Source organism: Dipodomys merriami, unplaced genomic scaffold (assembly GCF_024711535.1).
Source record: "Dipodomys merriami isolate MVZ:Mamm:240054 unplaced genomic scaffold, mDipMer1.0.p SCAF_10, whole genome shotgun sequence".
NCBI lineage: Eukaryota > Metazoa > Chordata > Mammalia > Rodentia > Heteromyidae > Dipodomys > Dipodomys merriami.
The window spans coordinates 9,683,694-9,704,839 of record NW_027202271.1 but is presented as its reverse complement, the minus strand read 5'-3'; the positions used below and the strand labels follow the sequence as shown (position 1 = coordinate 9,704,839).

Below are 21,146 nucleotides of genomic sequence, written 5' to 3'. Positions count from 1 at the left end.
CCTGGACATGTTTCTTGTCCAGCCAAGGTGGTTAAGACACAGATAAGCCAGAAAGTGAAGATGTGAGATAGACAGAGATAAAAAGTGGTGTCCTTCACATGGGATAGGTAACATGTGGCCTAAGATGATACTTCTTGTTCCCCTAGTGCTCCAGGCTCCTGCTCAAATGCTTCTTCCCATAATGCCCTGGGTGCCCACTCAACCAATAAAAAGAGCCAGAGAGGTGGGGCATGGACAAGCCATCAATCTATCACTGCAGAGCCTAGCAGAAGAGAAATGAGGGAGCCCTATATTATCATAGCCACCCTCTGAGAGGACTCTACTGGACTACTCTTTGGAACCCTCTCCAGATGGATAGTCTTGCTACTATCTTTCAAATAAACTCAATCTGTTTATCTAAAAAAAGAAAAGAAACAGAGTATCCTTGCTACTCATTTCTAATCTCTTCTCCATTCTCTTTTATTTTGTGCATGTGCTGGTAACAGTATTGAATTCAGAGCTTAGCAATCTCACTTGACTTTTACATTCAAGGTTGACTCTCTACCATGTCAGCCACACTTCCACTTCTGGCCTTTTTTTTTTCTGGTTTATTGGAGATGACTGTTTCTGATTTGTCTGCTCAAGCTAGCTTCCAATTATAATCCTCAGATCTCAGCCTCATGAGTAGGTAAGATTACAAGCCTGAGCCACTGGGGCTTGGCTTCTTCATTCTTTTTTAAATTAAAATTATTGTCTTAAAAAGTATTGTAAAGATACTGGTCAGAAGGGTTACAGTTACATGAATAAGGTAATGAGTACATTTCCTATCAAGCATTGTTATCCCCTCCTTTGTTTTTCCCCTACCATCTCTTCCCTCCCCACCTCCCGTATTCCTCCCCTTTGTAAAGTTGTAAAGTTTGTTGTCAACATATAGTCTTGTATATGCCATTGTTACAAGGGGCCAAACTCTATCCTTGTTTCAGCATTTTGTTATTTCCCTTCCCCTCCCCAAATTAGAAAAATGTATATACAAGATGCAGGGCACCAGAATCAAATACAGTGACAACAAAGGTTATACCATGGGAAAACAACATACAGAAGAAACAAAAAAAAAATCACATAGTACATAAAAAACAACAGCGACTAAGAAAAAACCCTTTGTGTCCCTATCTTGGGGTTCATTTTGTTTAGCATCATCTTATATGGTCAAATGTACATAGCTTTTGACCTTTCTGCTTGTCTGGAAAAGGCTCTCATATCTAAAATATACTTAGAACTCAAAAAATTAAATCCCCCAACAACAAATCCTCAAAGAAACAACCACCTATTAATAAGTGGGCTAAAGACTTAAAGAGAGACTTCTCTGAATAGGAAATAAGAATGACCAATAGACACACGAAGAAGTGCTCAACTTCTCAGCCTTAAAAGAAATACAAATCAAGGCAACATTGTGATTCTACCTTATCTCAGTTAGAATGGCTATAATCAAGAAACCTAAGAACAATAGACGCTGGAGGGGATGTGGCCAAAAGGGAACCTTACTGCATTGTTGGTGGGAGTGTAAACTTGTTCAACCACTTTGGAAAGCGGTATGGAGGTTCCTCAAAAGACTACACGTAGAGCTACCCTGTGACCCAGAAATCCCACTCAAACAATCACAAACAAGGTCATACTAAAGCTCCTAGCACAACCGTGTTTATCACAGCATTATTCACCATAGCTAAGATATGGAACCAACCCAGATGCCCCTTAGTATGTGAATGGATCAAGAAAATGTGCACTCTCTCTCTCTCTCTATATATATATATATATACCTATATATATATATACATATATATATATATATATGTATATATATAAACACACAATGGAATTCTATCCCTCCATCAGAAAGAATGAGATTGCCCCATTTGCTAGGAAATGGAAAGACTGGGAAAAAATTATATTAAGTGAAGTAATCCAGACCCAAAGAAACAGAGGTCCCATGGTTTCTCTTATTTGCAAAAAAAAATATTGCCTTAAGTAATTATACAAAGGAGTTAATCAGTTTATGAATACAATATATCTTGATCAATGTCACCCCTTTCCACATTCTCACCCCTTCCTCCCTGCCACACCCCTTCCGTTACTCTTCTTAATTTGTAGGATATACATTGGATTCCTGTCTGCATTTTCCTCCTCTTCTCCTTTTCATTCATCTACCCTTTTCTCCTCAAACTCCACCTTACTCCTTTCAAGTACTTGCTTCCTGGTGTTTTATTTTGCTGAACTTTGATTTTGACTTTCAAGGAATTGCACTATTTGAGATCTCCCTCTAATCTACCATACTTGAGTCAATACAAATGTATACACTTGCACACCAGCCATCATATTTACTTATGACTTCATAAGCTAAATCAAGCATTCACATATACAGGAAAACACTCATCCTCTGTGTCTCTGGGCTTGACTTATTCCCATTTTCCTGCTGGGTGGAAATCCTGTGATTGTCAAAGATGTTAGAAGCCTAGATCCCAGACTGGTGACACCAGGTCCCCAGTCAACCAAGATGCACCTTGCATCGCTATGTGAGTGATAGAGTTAAACTCATACTTCTCCAATAGCAGGGTTTGATTCTGACAGAAAACCCCAGGCAGGAGATTATCAGATGGCATTCAGAGTTCTAGAACAGACCTGTTATGTGAATACGGTACTCTTCCTTGAAGATCTTCTGGAAGAAAGGGATCTTGAACTGCATGTGAGGAGTGTGCAGACCAGGGAGGTTCACGTCCACGGCGCCCATAAAGTGTGGGAATTCCCAGTCCTGTCACAGAAAATCAATGCAAGAAGCTTATTTGTGATCTGCTTAGTTCCTAAGCAGCCCCAACACCAAAAAATGATGAATTTTCATATAAGCACTTATTTTAAAATCATTTAAATGCAGACAGGTGTTAGTTACATTGATTTCCTTCTCTGATGGTTATTTTATAGATAGTGGGTGGCATGCATTCAAAAAAATCAAAATTAAGTCATCACTTAGATCCTTCGTTTTTTTTTTTTTTATATCATTGATGAGGTAGTAAGAAACTAACACAGGAGTGATTTGCATCCATACATGTTTATTTCTTCCATTTGGGAAAACTAATTTTGTGTGTGTGTGTGTGTGTGTGTGTGTGCGTGTGCACATGCTCATACCAGGACTTGAACTCAGCACCTATGCACTGTCCCTTAGTTTTTTTTGCTCAAGGCTGGTGCTCTACAACTTGTGCAACACCTTCACTTCTGTCTGTTTGCTGGCTAATTATAAATAATAATCTCTCTAATTTGTTTGGGCAGGATGGCTTCAAATTTCAATCCTCTACTCTCAGGCTCCCGAGTAGCTAGGATTACAGTCAAGAGCTACAGAAAAAATCTTTACATTTTTACAGAAAGGATGTTGTCAGTATTGAATGTATTTGAAATAAATTTGGCCCATTTTTTTTGCCTTGCTACATTCAAATATCTGAATGCCCTTTTGCATAAGAAGACAAAGAAAAGAGTATCTGAATCACTTAGCTAAGTGCTTCACCTCAAACCGACTGTGCAGACACTAAAGAATTTGGTCCTACTTCCTAGCACGAACTTTAAGAAAAAGATGAATTATAATCTGACACAGTAACATGAGAGACCAGCACTGAACAACTTCTCAAGTTGCCATTAGCTATTTTTTTGGGGGGGTCCGGTCGTGGGGCCTGAACTTTGGGTCTGGGCGCTGTCCCTCAGCTCTTCAGTTCAAGGCTAGCGCTCTACACTTGAGCCACAGCGCCACTTCCGGCTTTTTTCTTTTTGCTTATGTGGTGCTGAGGAATTGAACCCAGGGCCTCAGGCATGCAAGGCAAGCACTCTACCATTGAGCCATCTTCCCAGCCCACCCATTAGCTATTTCTTAATTGTCAAGTGAGATAGGATGACCCTTTCTCTCAGTAAGAAATATGACTGCTGTCAATGAGGAGAGTTGTGGGCCTGTTCATGGTGTTCAGATAGAAGCACCAAAATAAGGTACATAATAGCAGTGAAGAAAGAAAATACTAGATTTGAAAAAACACTGGAGATGGATCCACATAGGTTACTATAAACAATTTCACCATTAATCACTAAATGACCAGTCCCATCAGTTTTGTGTGTGTGTGTGGGGCAGTACTGGGTCTTGAACTCAGGACCTACCTGGCCACTCTCCTTTAACTTTTTCACTCAAGGAGGATGTCCTACCACATGAGCCACAACTCCACTTCTGGCTTCTTGGTGGTTTATTGCAGATAAGAGTCTCATGGACTTTTCTGCCAGGGCTGGCTTCAAATAGAGATTCTTACAGCTCAGCCTCCTGAGCAGTAGCTAAGATTACAGGCGTGAGCCTAGCTACCATCTTAAGTTAGTACTTTTAATCAAATTCAAAGCAAGAAGGGCATGAATGTAGTGTTAACATGAGATTTCAAACCCAGGAAGAAACTCCATAAAGACTTTGAAGGGATGACACAGATCAAGATACATTGCCTATATAAACTGTTTTGTTAAATGGCAATAATAAAAGTAAGGTAAAGGGTGGGTTGGGAGGGGATGGGTAAGAATGTTGAAAGGGATGACACTGATCAAGATGTGTCATATTCATAAACTACTTTGTAGAAGGGCAGTTCCTTTGTACAGCTACTTAAAGATAATTTTTTTTAAAAAACCAGTTTAAATTAATCTAAGGTTTCTGAGACAGGTGGTGCTAGTAATCCAGTGTTTAAACTTTCGGGGGGTCTTGGCATATAAAGTTCACTGCTCTCTCTGCTGAGCACTCCTCATAAATATTTCCAACTGGCCTTGAGGAAAAGAGAATATATATCTGTATTAACCAGGGAAGCCTTGACTCTTAGTTTCCTGATCCAAGAATCACCTCCAACGGCTAATAAGAAAAAGATATACAAAGACAAATGGAATTATCCTTACTCTGGGTGTGTATAAACCTCAAGTTACTACTCAACTCTCACCTCTCCTGGTCTTTCAAACTTTAGCAGTAAATAAACATGCACTAAGATTCACAGTGGGATTAGACACTTTGTTACAAAGGAAAACTTACATCTGCCAGAGTATCTGTTGTTGCTCTGGATAAATAACACATGTATTATCAAGAAAGCTAGCCTGTTTTTATTTCTTGCTGTAAGGTAGAGAAGAGGCCTTGATAGCAATTGGGCCACTGTATTTAGAACCAGCTCATTTTTTAGGAAGACTTTTTTTTTTAGAAGGCTTTCATTTAGGTTTCTCTTCCATAAACGTAGAGTTTTCTACTGGGTGTGAAATTGGTTTTAGTTTGAAAAGCCATCCCTGGAGATTTCTTGGGGATTGTTATCAAAACCCCATTCACTAAAATATAGTCTCTCAATCACTTCCCATTTCATCTTGAAGACAGCAAGATAAACTAAGGAAATGCAGAGAGGAAGAAAGCTAGAGGGAAGGGAATATCTTCATCTTTATCTGGAAAATGACTTTAGTTTGGTTGTTGGTTTGCTTTGCTTTTTGTTTTTTGTTATTATAAAGGTGATATGGGTCACCGTTTTATCTCAGGTAAAAAGTATATCACTTTTTGAACAATGTCACCTCTTTTTTCCCTTCTCTCCCAATTTTTCCCTCCCATCCCCACCCTCAAGTTGTATAGTTCATTCTCAACACAGTTGCTTTTTATTTTTAAGATGGTATAAGGAAGGGAGTTGTGAGTATTGCCGGGGGGGAGGGGCACTGATGTATAAGAAAGAAGTAGCTGGCACCATGTAAGACATTTTTATAAAAGAGGGTGAACTGTTGGGAACTGGTGGCTTACACCTGTAATCCTAGCTACCAAGGAGGCTGAAATTTGAGGATGGTAGTTTGAAACAGGAAAGTCTGTACTCTTAATTAACAGCGAAAACAGACAAATGAACAAAAAACACCTGAAGTGGAGCTCAGGGACAGTGCCTAGGTCCTGAGTTCAAGCTTCAGGACTGGGACAAAAAAAAAGATGAACAAAAGAGATGATCTTCATTCATGAAATCTTCCGAATCCAGACCTTCTATTTCATATTTTACAATTATGCTTTACCCGCCTCCTCCCAACACAATTCTTTTACTTAATCTCCTAACTTCTTGTCTTCAATCTCTTGGCTATTTAAATTTTTTTTCACTTCATTTCCAACATCTTTCAACTCATTTTTTTTTGTTTTATGATACTGAGGTTAGAACTGAGGGCCTAGCCCTTCCTTAGCAGGTGCACTACCCTGTGAGTAATGACTCCAGCCCTGCTTTTTACAGATTATTTTGGAAATGGATTTCCACAGACTTTTCTTCCATAGCTGGCTTCAAACTGCAAATCTTCTAGATATTAGTCTCCTGATTAGCTAGAATTAAAGGTGTGGGTCACAGGTACCCAACCCCAGCTCCAGACTTTATAGATTCTTGAGTCAGCATACATTTCTGGCATACAAGGACTTGGAGCGGAATGATAATAATCGTAATGGCTACCATTTTTGTAGGGATGGCCCTTAGACCCCAAGTTCAAGCCCCAGGATCGACCTGCACACATACAAAAAAATATTTTATATATGTCCTTCTGCAGAACTATTTATTTGATTCATCTGACTCATAAGAACAGCCAACTCTATGTTCATCTCCATGATGAAACTGCCTCAAGAATCACTGGCCTCTCATCAAAGTCTGATGAGTGAGATTTGATTGATTGATAGCAAACACTGAGGTTGTTTTGACCACCAGAGTGTGGATGAATAGCCAATTTCCTATCCAGATTGTATGTAGGTATTATGACACATGACTTTCTTTCCTGATGCATAAATGTAAAAGTTACATTTTGCACACCAGATAAAAATAAGGTACGTACAGCTATGTAAGCCCAGCATACATAGGCTCATCTAAGAATCATATATAATGAGGATAAAACTATTTATTTAAAGTGAGTGACAAAACAAGGTATATACAGCTAGGTAAGCCCAGTGTAAATAGGCTCATCTAAGAATTGTATATAATGAAACAGTCAGTTACTTTGTTATTTATGAAGCATTATCAGTGTTGAGTAATTCAGAGCTTTGTTACTGGTCTCTGCTATGAAATCCAGCAAAGGTCTGTCCAATTTGTGGATCAGTGATGTGAGAATTATGTAGGCATGTGATATTATGGGATTCCAGTTTCATCTGTTGTTGATGATGTGAACAGATTTCCAGTTTTACGTCTTCTCCTAGTGAGACGCAGTTAATTTTCATGCAGATAGGCCTATTTCTCATATAAAAATAAATGAACAGTGTCATGATATATATACCTAATCTTATGTCTTAATGTACTTTAGTCTGCTTCTGCCTGGAAGAATAAAAATCTGGTACTAATTCCCATTCCTCATGGACTCTGTTTAGTCTCAAGACCTTCTGGGTTCTCATTCTCTGATGCTTTCCCATTGAGACTCGTGCCTTGGGGTCAAGGAAAAGAATTTGGCATACTATTCAGAAGAAGTCAAGCTTGAAACCAAGACTATTTGGGACTCCTCAACTAGCATTCAATTTACCAAATCAAATGAAGAGAACTCATTTTTGTTTAGGAAAGCATTAGAGGATAAAAATGAAATAACACTTATTATGCTACTCTGCAAAAACTAATGCCTTCATATCAGAGGGGAAAAATTGTATTTTTCTGAGTTTATGATTAACCCTGTTTTTTAAGGAAATGAAAAGATAATTGATAACCTTTTAGAGTAGAAGTGACAGTCAATTCTCAAATGTGGATATAAAATGTCAATTTTTATATAATAATTTACATATCTCATGTTTATAGGTACTAGATTTTTAAGCCTCAAATGATTTCAAAAGTCATCTTAATGGATATATGTCTTTCTTCCTTTGTCAATCTCTATGCCTCCATATTTCACAGGTGAATTTAGGTTCATGGATATCAGAATATTATTCTATCCCAAATTTTCACAGCTTAGTGTCCTTAGCTTTTCCATGTTTAGTTGTGTCCTAGCAACAAGATTTTCTTTTATGACAGTGAGCAGTAGTGGCCTGAAGAATTGTACTTATTCTTTGGGTGATATTTTTGTTTCTTATTAAGAAACTAGAGACCCTGGGTTTTTTTTTTCCACAACATTGTGCTTCTCCTAATTGGCAAAGTTGTCATAGCATCACTTGGCTGAATTAATCCTTGCCAACCTTGACATATAGTAGGTTTTGCTTTATTTAGTTGTTGCCTGTCTCTCCCTCCACCCCTCATCCCTGCTGAAATGTAAGCTCTGGGAAGCTTATAGTCTTTATTTTTCCTGTTTGGTTCATCCATGCATTCCTCATACCTGAAAAAAAGATTCAGCATATAGTTAAGAGCTCAAATATTTGTTGCACTGGTGAATGAAGTACTCTGAAAGTTAAAGCTATACAACTGCCCTGTTTAAATTTTCATGGAAGTGGAACACAAGATATATTTAAACAGAACCAAAGACAACCACTGTTTGGGAATTAGAGGGTACTCACCACTATGATGAATTATTATGAAAACTCTATGTTATTTTTCTCCTCATTAACAAATGACACTGAGATCATACAAAGATCTTTCAATGTGTTCACCTGCCTTCAATGCACTCCTTCCCTATTTTTCTTACTTTTGTGGTATATACAATGAATTATTGACTGCAATCTCCCTCCTCCCCCCCCTCTTCATTCTTCTACCCCCTCTCCTGTAGGCCCCACCCCTGCTCTTAAAAGTACCCATTTCCTGGGTACTTACTTTGATGGGCTTTCACTTAGTCTTTCTAAAGAATTATACTGTTTGAGCTCTCTATAGAATCTATTAGAACTTCAGTCGATTCATTTGGTTTTTTGTTTTTTGTTTTTTGTTTTTTTTTTTTGGTCCGGTCGTGGGGCCTAACTCTGGGCCTGGGCGCTGTCCCTCAGCTCTTCAGCTCAAGGCTAGAGCTCTACCACTTGAGCCACAGTGCCACTTCCGGCTTTTTCCTTTTGGCTTATGTGGTGCTGAGGAATCGAACCCAGGGCCTCATGCATGCAAGGCAAGCGCTCTACCACTGAGCCACCTTCCCAGCCCAGTTGATTCATTTGTAACCCTTTGCGTACCACCCAATGTGTTTACTTATAGATTTTTTAGGAACAATCTAGTTTTGATAAATGAAGAAAACCATGCACCCTTTTTTTCTCTGGGTTTGGCTTCACTTAATATATTTTTTCCAAGTTTTTCCATTTTTCTTATAAATAGTACAATATCATTCTTTCTGATGGATGAGTAGAATTCCATTGTGTATACATACATTTTCTTAATCCATTTGTCTATTGAAGAGCATCTGGGCCGATTCCCTATCTTGGCAATGGTGAATAGTGTTGCAATGAACATGGTTGTGCTATGAACTATGGTTTGTTGGATAAATACTCAGGAGTGGAATTACTGGGACAGAGAAGTAGATTGCAGATCAAGATGCATTGCATACATAAACTGATTTGTTAAATGAAAATGTTAAATGTTAAATGCAAAAAAAAATCAATATGTAATTGTAACCCCTCTGTACAGTATTTTCACAATAAAAAACAAAAAAAATAAAAAAATTCAATATGTATCTTATAAAGTTAAGAAAAATGAGGGAAGGGGTTTTATGAGAAGAGTGGGTGAGAATGTTGAAAGGAGTGACATTGATTAATATATACTGTATTCATAAACTGCTCTGTTGAATGCAACTTCTTGGTACAACTACTTAAAGACAATTAGCATATTAAAAGTAAAACATCAGGAAAATATAGAAAATAATTGAAAAACGATTTTTCAGAAATTACAAAGAAAAGGAGAAAGTAGATAATTAGAGAGAATGGAGGTTGAGTATAAATGCTGTGAGATGAGACAATGTTTGGGGAGTTGGTTGAAAATATGTATTGGAGCCAGGTGTTGGTGGCTTATATTTGTAATCCTACTATTCAGGAAGTTGAGATCTGAGGACTGTGGTTCAAAGCCAGCCATGGCAGAAAGTTTGTGATACTCTTATTTCCAATAAACTACTCAAAAAAGCCTGAATTAGAGCTCTGGCTGAGGTGGTAGAGTGCCTGCCCTGAGCAAAAGAAGCTCAGGGACAGCACATAGGCCCTGAGTTCAAACCTCAGGACCAACACACACACACACACACACACACACACACACACACACACACACACACACATGTTGGAGGGTGGTCCATGAGACCTTTTTAGTCACCATGTTAAGTGCAAGCTCATGGGATGTTAGAAAACAAGAAGTGAGAATGAGAGAGTGGAGGGATCAGGTTCTACAGAGCCTGGCAACAGTGGGAGGATTAGGCAAGGCAGAAGATCAGATGTCCATGGTAAACATAAAGGATGAGGGCGTAGGTAAACACAAACAGGATCAGACACACACAGACACAGACATAGATAGCACTTGCATTTCTCCCTGTGTAGTTGTGGGGATTGTGAGGGTGGACAAGATAATGATGAAGGGTGAACAATCCTGCAATGGATTGTATCTTTGAAGGAAGGGAGTCTAAATTCACTGAGAGCTGTTGAATAATAGGGGATAGAAGAGGGAAGAAAAATGAGAGTGAGGGGTAAATTTGATTTAAAAAGCTATTTGTATGTGTAGAATATGCCAGTGAAACCACTTTGACAAATTAGCACAAACTAAAAAAATAAACAAATGAAGGGGCAGAAATGTCAAACATGATCTATCCAGGGATGTGGGCATTAGTGGATGGGGGTGGGGAGGTAAATGGAGAGGGTAAAAGAGAGTGAATATGGTCAACTACTTAGTATACACATTTGCAAATTGAACATTGAAGCTCACCAAGATTGGGTTAGAAAGGGAAGAGGAGAGATAATACAGAGTGATAGAGAGAATGAATCTGATTGAGGGACATTTATGTATATATGGACAAGTCAAAATGAAATTCCTTGTAAAACTAATTGATAGTCATGATAATGTGGGGAAAACATGAAGGATGTTTACATAAGAGAAAGCAGGAGATCATTTCTCATATGTTATACTTTAATTTTCTTTTAATATTCACTGCCATTCCCCCGCCCCCCTGCCCCAAGCACAAATATATCTATAACCTCATGGAATTTTTTCTTTCAAGCACACATGCTATTCAAATGATTAAAAACCTCCCAGAGAAGGAAAACATTGGCTTTCTAGTTGAAAGAGGATCTTCTAAAAATTTATTTTCTTTAAGTAATTGTACAAAGGAGTTGCCACTCAACAAAACATTTTATGAATACAATGACTTAGTCAATGTTGAAATAGGATTTTTGTCAAGTAGTGGTAGAGATAGCATACTCCATTCAACACCAAAACAAATCCAAGCTATATTGTAAACCCTTTACATGAAATGCTTTCAAGACCTTGACTCTGTTTTTCTATGTATTCTATGATGCAAAAGAAAATACCTGGGAAAACTATTATTGTTGCTTCCCAATTCAAATTTTTATGTCTATTTTGTATTTTGTTTAACATCTTTTCTTCACCAATATTATTTTTCTTATTTTCAAAAGCCAATATGAATTTTCCCAGCTAAATCTGAAGACACTCTATATCATTGAGATATAAGTATTTGTTTAGAACCTACAGTAAAAATAAATAAATAAAGCCAACAACAAAAACAAATGTCAAGCCCAGGGCAGATCTGAAAAGTAAGTATAGTCTATTACTTTAAAGAGAGTTTGCCTTAGGGCTCTGGGAAGATAGTGGGTTTTTAAGAACAAGCTTCATTACATCTGGACACCTTGAAACCATTATTCCTGTACCTGTCACGATGTAAACAAACAGCAAGTCTGATAAAATGCATTGGGGCTCATTTACCAACATCCTGCCCTGGCAGACTGATGCGATGAAGGACAAAATAAACGTCAGTCTTGTAAGTGTTTACAACTGATGGAAATGCATCATGTGGCATCTAGGAATAATGGAAAATCAATACCTCTCACTAGGGCAAAACAGTTCACCAGTACATAAGGAAAGAATGCTTCACATCTTAAAAGATGCTCACTGAAACCGGAGGTGGGGTTAGGGGAGTGGGGCAAAGCACTGGCTAAAAAGACTTGATGATAAATAACGTTATTACAAAGTTTAAAGAAAATAATAATGGGTTATTTTAGACAGTTTCCCATGAGTTACCAAATGAATTAATCTACTAAGCACTTCTTAATAAGAATAAACTTTAACCTGAGTATACAATATAAATGTGTGTTTAAACATTAAAATACTACCAATTTTTGTTTTAAATCTATCCATTAAAATAATTTTGATTTAAAAATAAAATTAATGAACATGTCAAAAGTAGATACAATCCAGATAGATCTGTCATGAGTTGCTGTTTGTAGGAACAGGGTTAAAGGGGCAGTGACTGGAAAGAAACCATGATTTGATTAGTTTCAAATAACTGTGTTAGCATGAGTTAAATTGAATTTTAGAATTCAGCTGTGAATCCATCTAGTCCTGGGCATTTCTTGGATGAGAGGTCTTTTGTTGCCATTAGAGATCTATTTAGTTAGACTAAATCTTCTTGGTTTAGTTTGGGTATTTCAATATTCACTAGGAATTCTTCTATTTCTTCCAGATTCTCCAATTTGTTAGCATAAAGGTTTGCAAAGTATTCCCTTATACTGTTCAATACTTTTTTGTTTCTGTCTAATTTTATTTATTTGGGTGTGTTCTTTTCCTTTTTTTGGTCAGGTTTGCTTAGGGTCTGTCAATTTTGTTAAGTTTTTCAGAGAACCAACTCTTTGTTTTGATGATTCTTTATATTTTTTAAAAAGTCTCTAGTCCTTTTATTTCTGATTTAATTTCAACCACTTGTTTTTGTCTGCTGGTTTGGGGTTTGGCTTGTCCCTCTTTTTCAAGGAATTTAAGGTGCATCATTAAATTGTTGATTTGAGATTTCTCCAATTTGTTGATATAGGCACTCAGAGCCCTCTCTACATTTTCCTCTGAGTACAGTGCTTGCTGTGTCCTAGAGGAACTGGTATTTTGTGTGTTCATTTTTGTTTCCATAAATGTTTGAATTTCCATTATGATCTCTTCAATTACCATTCAACAATGTGATGTTCAGTCTCCACAAGTTAGAGTATTTTCTGTGAGACCAAAGGAGGATATTCTTAGCAGAGGATCACAAGGACTCAATAGCCATGTGCATGTGATCATATAAAATGATACTTTCTGAAATGAACTCCAAGAAATGGAAACAAGAGGTTTTGGGGTTTTTATTTGGTCAGTCCTGGAGCTTGAACTATGGGCTAGGGCACTGTTCCTCAGCTCTTCAGCTTAAGGCAAGCACCACTTGAGTCACAGTGCAACTTCCAACAAGAGGTTTTTTTAAATTCTACTTTTTGTGTGTGTTTTTTTGTTTTACCCCTTTTGTTGCTACTTTTGACTTCTGTACATTTTGTCTTGTATGTAAGTTTATCTGATTTGGGGAGGGGAAGGGAAAGCACAGAGACAATGGGACAAAGCATAAACTAATTCAGCAGTGATACTCACTAGACACTATGTTGAAAATGAACTATATAACTTGTTGGGGAGAGGGGACAGGAGGGAAAAAACTGGGAGAAAATGAGGGAAGAAGTAACACTGTTCAAAAGGAAATGTACTCAATACCTGATTTATGTGATTGTAATCCCTCTGTATATCATCTTTACAATGAAAAAGAACTAAAAAATGAATTTTATTTGTTTTGACTTGGGACTCTATGATCTGTGATTTCCTTTTTTGTTTTCAGTAGGATTTGTGATGAGTGATGTGAAAAGTTGCCTTTCTTATAGATTTATAGGCACTTTCTAGCTACCACAAACGAGGGAAACCATGCAACTATGTTTCTTTGGGTCCAGCTGACTTCACTTAATATAATTTTTTCTAAGTTTTTTCCATTTCCTTATGAGTGGTACAATATCATTCTTTCTGATGGATGCATAGAATTCCAGTGTGTGTGTGTGTGTGTGTGTGTGTGTGTGTGTGTGTGTGTGTGTGTGTGTGTGTGTGTGTATGTGTGTGTGTGTGTGTGTCACATTTTCTTGCTCCATTCATCCATTAAGAGGCATCACTGAGGGTTGATTTCATATCTTGGCTATGGCAAACAATGTTGCAATTAACATGGTTGTGCTGGTAGGTTTAGTGTGGCCTTGTTTGTGTTCTATTGGATAAATACCAGGAGTGGAACTGCTTCACAGGAAAGCTCTATTTCTTGGGGGTGGGAGGAATCTCCATATTGTTTTCCAAAGTGAACAAACTTACATTCCTACCAGCACTGGATGGTAAGCAAGGGGTTACAAATGACCTAACTAAAGTGTAATAGATTCTATGGAGGGTCCATAGTACAATTCTTTAAAAAGACAAGTCAAAGCCCAACAAAGTAAGTGCCAAGAAATGGGCATTTGCAAGAGGGAAGGGTGGGGACAAAAGGAGAGAAGTAGAAGAATGAAGGGGGAAGGGGACAGAATGCAGGCAAGAATTCACTGTACATACCACAGAATTGAGAAATATAATTGAAGGGTGGGGGGTGATGGGAGGTGAAAATATTGAAGTGGTGACACAGATCAAGATGCATGGTACAGATTTGTTAAACTGCAAAAAAAAAATCAATACATAACCTAAAATTAAGTAAGGGAAGGAGTGGGTTGGGAGGGGTGGATGAGAATGTTGAAAGGGGTGACACTGATCACTGTATTCATAAACTGTTTCAGTGAATGGCAACTGCTTTGTACAAATACTTAAAAGTAACGAAATGTTCAAAAAAAAATTTAAAGCTGGATTTCACCAGTACACATACACTGGTTGTGCACAGCTGGTATTTATTCTGATTAGAGAGAGTCCATTCTTGCTGGTCACTGGTTAAATACTGTATCACTCTTTGGGGTGAAAAATGGCTGTTTTCTGGGGGAAAAATCAAATGAATGAAACAAGCTGTTAGAAAAAATAGGCTAGTTCTTTCTTGCTTTGTTCTGTTTTTTCCATCTTTCTTAGTAAAGTCTTCAGTGTCTGAAAACACCAGAGCATCCCCTTCTGACCCCATGTCCCGTCCAATGATAATGTGCAACAGATAGTAAAACCTTTAGAGCAATGGATTTGAACTATTCCACTTTCCAAGTCTGTCTTCAATGAATTTTAGGTCAAGAGTGCTCAACCACTGAGCTCTAGAGAAAAATTATGTATCTCAAGTAAGAGAACAAAGAGAGAGGAAGCAAGATATATTGGGGCAGGTTAGAGGGATGGGAAGAACAGAATACATTTTGTTGTTTTTGAATTACACCCTCAGTGAATAGAAAGAGATTTCTGAAACTATTGTAAGTCTAGAAGTCAATGGCCAAGAGAAGTCAAACATACCTTGTTCTACTGTTACGTACCTATGGGAAGGGTGTTATGGCAGACTAAGAGTCTGAAAATAAAATCTCTATGGTGAGGGTAAAACTTGAATGTGCATGATAACAGCTGCATTATCTTTGTAGCAGCACAGCTCATTCAGCAAAACTTGATGTGGAGATACTGGACTTGGTTTACAAATTCTATATGGTCCTAATTGAGTGAAATAAGGTCTACAGTTCTCAAAGACATCTCCCAATATATACTTCCACAGGAAGGTGTCACAACAGCTATCAAATTCCACAGATTCAATAATTATTAAATAAGCCAGGCACTGGTGGCTCACCCCTGTAATGCTAGCTACTCAGGAGGCTAAGATCTGAGGATCATGGCTCAAAAGCAGCCAGGGCAGGAAAGTCCATGAGATTCTTATGTCCAATTAACCACCAGAAAACTGGAAGTGGCACTGTGGCTCAAGAAGTAGAGCACTCACCTTGAGCTGAAGAGCTCAGGCATAGTGCCCAGGCCCAGAGTTCAAGACAAAAAAATTATTATTAAATCAATCAATAGTTATTAAATGCTCAGTTGATATGAAAGCATGTATTTATAAATAAAATAGTACCAATACACAAAGAAATAACTGAAGTGCTGGGTGCTGGTAGCTCATGCCTGTAATCCTATCTATTCAGAAGACATAGGTCTGAGAATCCTAGTTTGAAGCCAGCCCAAGTAGGAAAGTCCATGAAACTTATTTCCAGTTAACCAGCAAAAAGCCAACAAGTTCAAGGATGGCTAATGTGGTGTAGCACTAGCCTTGGCATTTGGAAAAGCTAATGAAAAGTGCCCAGGCACTAAATTAATGCCAAGTACAGGCATAAATGAATGAATGAATGAAGTTCTTAATAATGAACAATGATGGTCAATGATATAGAAACTGTCCCAAATAACCCAATAGGTCTCAGGTAGGGAACACAGATGGAATTCAGTTAATAGTCCTCAAACTATATTCTATTATATTCCCATTAGTTTTGCTAAAAATTCTTCCTCCAACTGCCATGTAGGACTTTGACTATATTTTTGTGTTCTCTTTAGTATACGAAAACAAATTTCTATTCTGAACTTGTTCTGTGCCACAAAGATACAAATTTATCCTATTAAACCACATTCAAATATATATGCTAGCACATTTTTTTCCTCATAGAGCAGGAAACTGAGGCTCATGAAGCCATCAGGTTGTTTGCCCATTGCTGTACAATCCATAGCAAATGGATTTCTCCAATGTGGGCTAAAAGCAAAGATATTTTTGGTTCATCTATCAACTTTCTCACATTTCTACCATCTACAGGTTGAAATTATCTTTTCACCAACATTTTTTTTCTGCCTGAAGCTAAATTACATCTGAAATGAAAGTGGTGTGGTGTAGCTCACTTTAAAAATAATGTGTTCTCCAAGGAATATCACAGACTTTCCTGCCTGAATTGACTTTGAATCATAGTCCTCAGATCTCAGCCTCCTGATTAGCTAGGGTTGCAGATGTGAGCCACTGGTGCCAATCATAAATAGACTTTACATATAAAAAGTCATATAGAAATTATATAGTATATATAACTTTATATATATACTTATATATACTTTATATAATGATCTATCTATATCTAGATCTATATGTAAAAAATATCTCTTTATATATACTTTGTATCTACCTATAAGTAGATATAAAGTCATATTATATATAATTTAGTTATACCTAATTTCTAGTTATAGTCTTTATATAGAAACCATAGAAATATATATCCATTATATATAAAGTTACATATAATTTAGTTATATTATGTATGCTTTTAAGTTATATATAGTCTTTATATAGAAATTATAGAGATATATATCACTTATATATATATCAATTATATATCAATCATTTAATTTAGTTATACAGTAGCCTTTGTTTATAGGCTGTATAAATATAGATATATGTATTATATATAAAGATTATATATGTATTAAAGTGTAACAAAACTTATAAAATGGTCATATTTGTGCTTATAGTGTGGTTGTGCACATTATTAAGTAGTAAAATTTTCTTTTTCTTTTTCTTTTTTTTTTGTTGGTTGTGGGGCTTGAACTCTGGGTCTGGGCGCTATCCCTCAGCTCTTCAGCTCAAGGCTAGTGCACTACCACTTGAGCCACAGTACCACTTCTGGTTTTCTGAGTGGTTTATTGGAGATAAGAGTCTCACAGACTTTCCTGCCCGGGGCTGGCTTTGAACCGCGATCCTCAGATCTCAACCCCCCTGAGTAGCTAGGATTACAGGCGTGAGCCTGTAATTTTATGCCCAGCATAAAATTTTCTTTCACTGGCGGTACTGGGGTTTGAACTCGAAGCCTCATGTTTGTTAGGCTGTTACAATACCACTGAACTATACCATCAGCCCCTTTGGGCTCTAGTTACTTTTTGGATAAGCTTTGTGCCTGGGTGTACCTCAGAATGCAAGTGTTCTACCTGTGCTTCTTATGTAGCTGGAATCACAAATAAATGCCACCCATAGAGTATTAATTGACAGATGGTCTCACTAACGCACGCCTCATATGTGGCTACGTATTAAAACTTCTCTATTATATGCCTAAGTTGAGCAGAGCCAAAACACACAAAAAGATCTGTGATGGCACACACTCACACATATTCACACACACAAACCCTGCATAACAATTCACACAATATTTTATCTTAAGGTCAGATGGAGTCCTTTAGTTACTGGGTTGTAAGGAGCCATACACTTAAAAGATTAGTTCCTCTTGCTTATAAATTATGGCCCAAAGATGACACAAAGTTCACAAATATAAAGTTACAAATCATTTCATTCAATGTCCCTCTTCTTGTTGTCTGTGATATTTTGAGACAGGGTTTTGCTAGGCTGGTCCAGGAATTCACAATTCTTCTGCAATGATAGGGTTACAGTCATTCACCACTATACCTAGCTCCAATATCCTTCCTTACATATGATATTTTTAAAAATAAAATTATCAGTGTGACCATTGTTAAAAATAGGACAACTGTAATGTTATTATGAGGTTGAAATTTCATATCATTTTTCTGCACAGTATATCAGATTTATAATGGAATGTGTCATAGTTAGGAATATTGCAACCAATATCCTTAGGCATATGTAGAAACTGGGTAACAATGAATTTTGGAAGGTGGTAAATATTATCAGGCAATAATTTTCTACTACCTCAGGATAATACTGCATGAAATTTTTACTCGTGAAAATTGGTATGTCTATGGTTTTGAAAATTGACTTTTAATGCACTGAAAAGCTTTATGAAAGCAATAATAAAAACAAAGCATAAAACATAAAATTTTGCCTTCACGCATTGAATTGTACTTGATGAGACATAGGTAAATGTGAAATCACACATGTGTTTGCACGTTCCCATGGGTTTTCCTTCATAGATATCTGAAATGTTATATACATAAATCAATTCATTTGTTAATTTTTCCTGCATAAATCTACACTTGATTCATTGCTTCTCACTAGAGGACAAGTTGGCAAATCAACATCATTATGAAACTGTCCAGGTGATAGATTATATTTAGAAATTATTTATATGAAGAAAGTTTCAAATACATTGACAAATACAAGATTTACTGACAAGCCCTGACCCTTAATTCTCAACCCAGAGATCCCTAGATGTTTACTACTGTGTTTATCTTTCAATAATAAATCCACTCCAACAACTACAAATACGAATCAAATTTCTCTACAAATCAGGTATCATCTACCTCTTAATTAGCCTTTTTCAGAAATGGGGACTTCTTCAGATTTCTTCTTTGGGAACAATACATAAGCAGAATGATTAGTTGTTTGTTTTAAACACCTGCAAGATATTTTAATTAACTCCCAATCAACAAAAGATCGATTTTCAATTGTATTTCCCAAGCCCCAACTGCACACAATGTGAAAGAACAAATATTATTAGCATAGTAATGCTATCACTTTCTATTTCTCTTTTTGCCAGTCACTGGTTTATGATTTAGAATGCTCTCACGGACAATTTCATAGTCTAATCAATAGATTGCCCACCCATCTCCACTCAAAAATAGAGATATCCTCTAAGGCTGTTTGAATGAAAGAAAGTAAGTTTCCATTTTCTTTTCTTTCTTTCTCTCTTTCTTTCTTTTCTCTCTCTTTCTTTCTCTCTCTCTCTCTCTTTCTTTCTCTCTCTCTCTTTCTCTCTTTCTCTCTTTCTTTCTTTCTCTCTCTTTTTCTCTCTCTCTCTTTCTTTCTTTCTCTCTTTCTTTCTTTCTCTCTCTCTTTCTTTCCTTCTCTCTTTTTTTGTCATAGGGCTTGAACTCTGGACTTGGGTGCTGTCCCTCAGCTCTTCAGTGCAAGGCGAGTGCTCTACCACTTGTGCCACAGCGCCACTTGCAGTTTTCTAGTGGTTTATTGGAGATAAGAGTCTCATGGACTTTTCCTGCCCAGGTGGCTTTGAATCGCGATCCTCAGATCTCAGCCTCCTGAGTAGCTAGGATTACAGGCGTGAGCCACTGGTGCCCAGCAAAGTTTCCATTTTCTAATACCAAGTGTGCTGCTTGCCACAGCTCCAGCTGCATACTGTAATTGACGGGAGGTTGTAGGATGCTCCAACACTGAGTATCTACTGGCACAGCTCTTTACACAGATTTCCTTGTTGTTGTTGTTGGTGGTGGTGGTGGTGTATGTGTGTATGTGATTTGAACTCAGGGCCTTGCACTCTGATTTGGCTTTCTCTATCAAGGCTGGTATTTTACTACTCTTTTTGTGGCTAATTGGAAAAAAGAGTCTTTCTGATTTGTCTGCCTGATCTAGCTTTGAATCCCTAATCCTCATATCTCAGCCTCCTGATTAGCTAGGATTAAAAGCATGAGCCATGTGTGCCAGACTCAGATTTCCTTGTTTGTTTGTTTTTGTCTTTGAGACAATTCTAAAGGGGAGATTTTATTTTTCCTATTTTACAACTGTGAGGTTCAGGCAAGGTGGCTGATTTGCCTACTCTAATATAGCTAGCAAGTAGAAAAAGAGTCAACCCTAGGTCTGTCAAGTTCTATATGGGTGCTTTCATGTTCTCTTGATAAAGGTAAATTAGGTCTTGTTCAGTTGTAATAGCCTTACATTTCTGCCTTGGTTTAATAATTGTTCCTTTTGTCTCTCATTGAGTAAAACTACTGAACTATGTACAAATATTTCCCTCCATTGTATAAAGAAAGTCTTCACTTCCCTTTGTTTTGCTGCTGCTTATTTTTGCCCATGGTCACTCTTAATGTATCAAAAGTGTGTCTTTCCAGGCACTGTGGCTCAAGTCTCTCACCCTAGTTAGTCAGGATGCTGAGATCTGAGGACTGTGGTTTGAAAGCGGCTTGGGCCAGAAAGACTGTGAGAGTCTTATCTCCAATAAAAACCAAAAAGCTGCAAGTGGAGCTGTGGTTCAAGTGGTAGAGTGCTAGCCTTGAGCAGTAAAGCTCAGAGTCAGGTCTGGGAAGGTGGCTCAGCAGAAGAGTGCTTGCCTTGCATGCATGAAGCCCTGGGTTCAATTCCTCATACCACATAAACAGAAAAAGCCAGAAGTGGTGGAGCACTAGCCTTGAGCTGAAGAGCTGAGGGACAGTGCCCAGGCCCAGAGTTCAGGCCCCATGACCGACCAAAACAAAAACAAAAACAAAAAAAAAAGAAGAAAGAACAAATAAAAACAAGTAAGTTAAAAGAAAAAAAGCTCAGAGTCAGTGGCCAGGCCCTGAGTTTAAGCTTCAAACTGGCATGAAAGAAAAAGAAAAAAGAAAAGGAAATAACACAGAAGCACTTGGACAGCATCA

At 37.5% G+C, this 21,146-nt stretch overlaps 1 protein-coding gene across 3 annotated transcripts in view; it reads right to left on the bottom strand.

Annotated features, from left to right (window-relative positions):
* Tmem117 (transmembrane protein 117) overlaps window positions 1-21,146 on the bottom strand; it is a 376,216-nt gene that overhangs the window by 15,986 nt on the left and 339,084 nt on the right. For all 3 annotated transcript variants that reach the window (XM_070039317.1, XM_070039328.1, XM_070039323.1), the window contains exon 7: window positions 2,653-2,782. In XM_070039317.1, coding sequence (XP_069895418.1) covers window positions 2,653-2,782 — 130 coding nt within the window. The remainder of the gene's footprint in view (window positions 1-2,652; window positions 2,783-21,146) is intronic.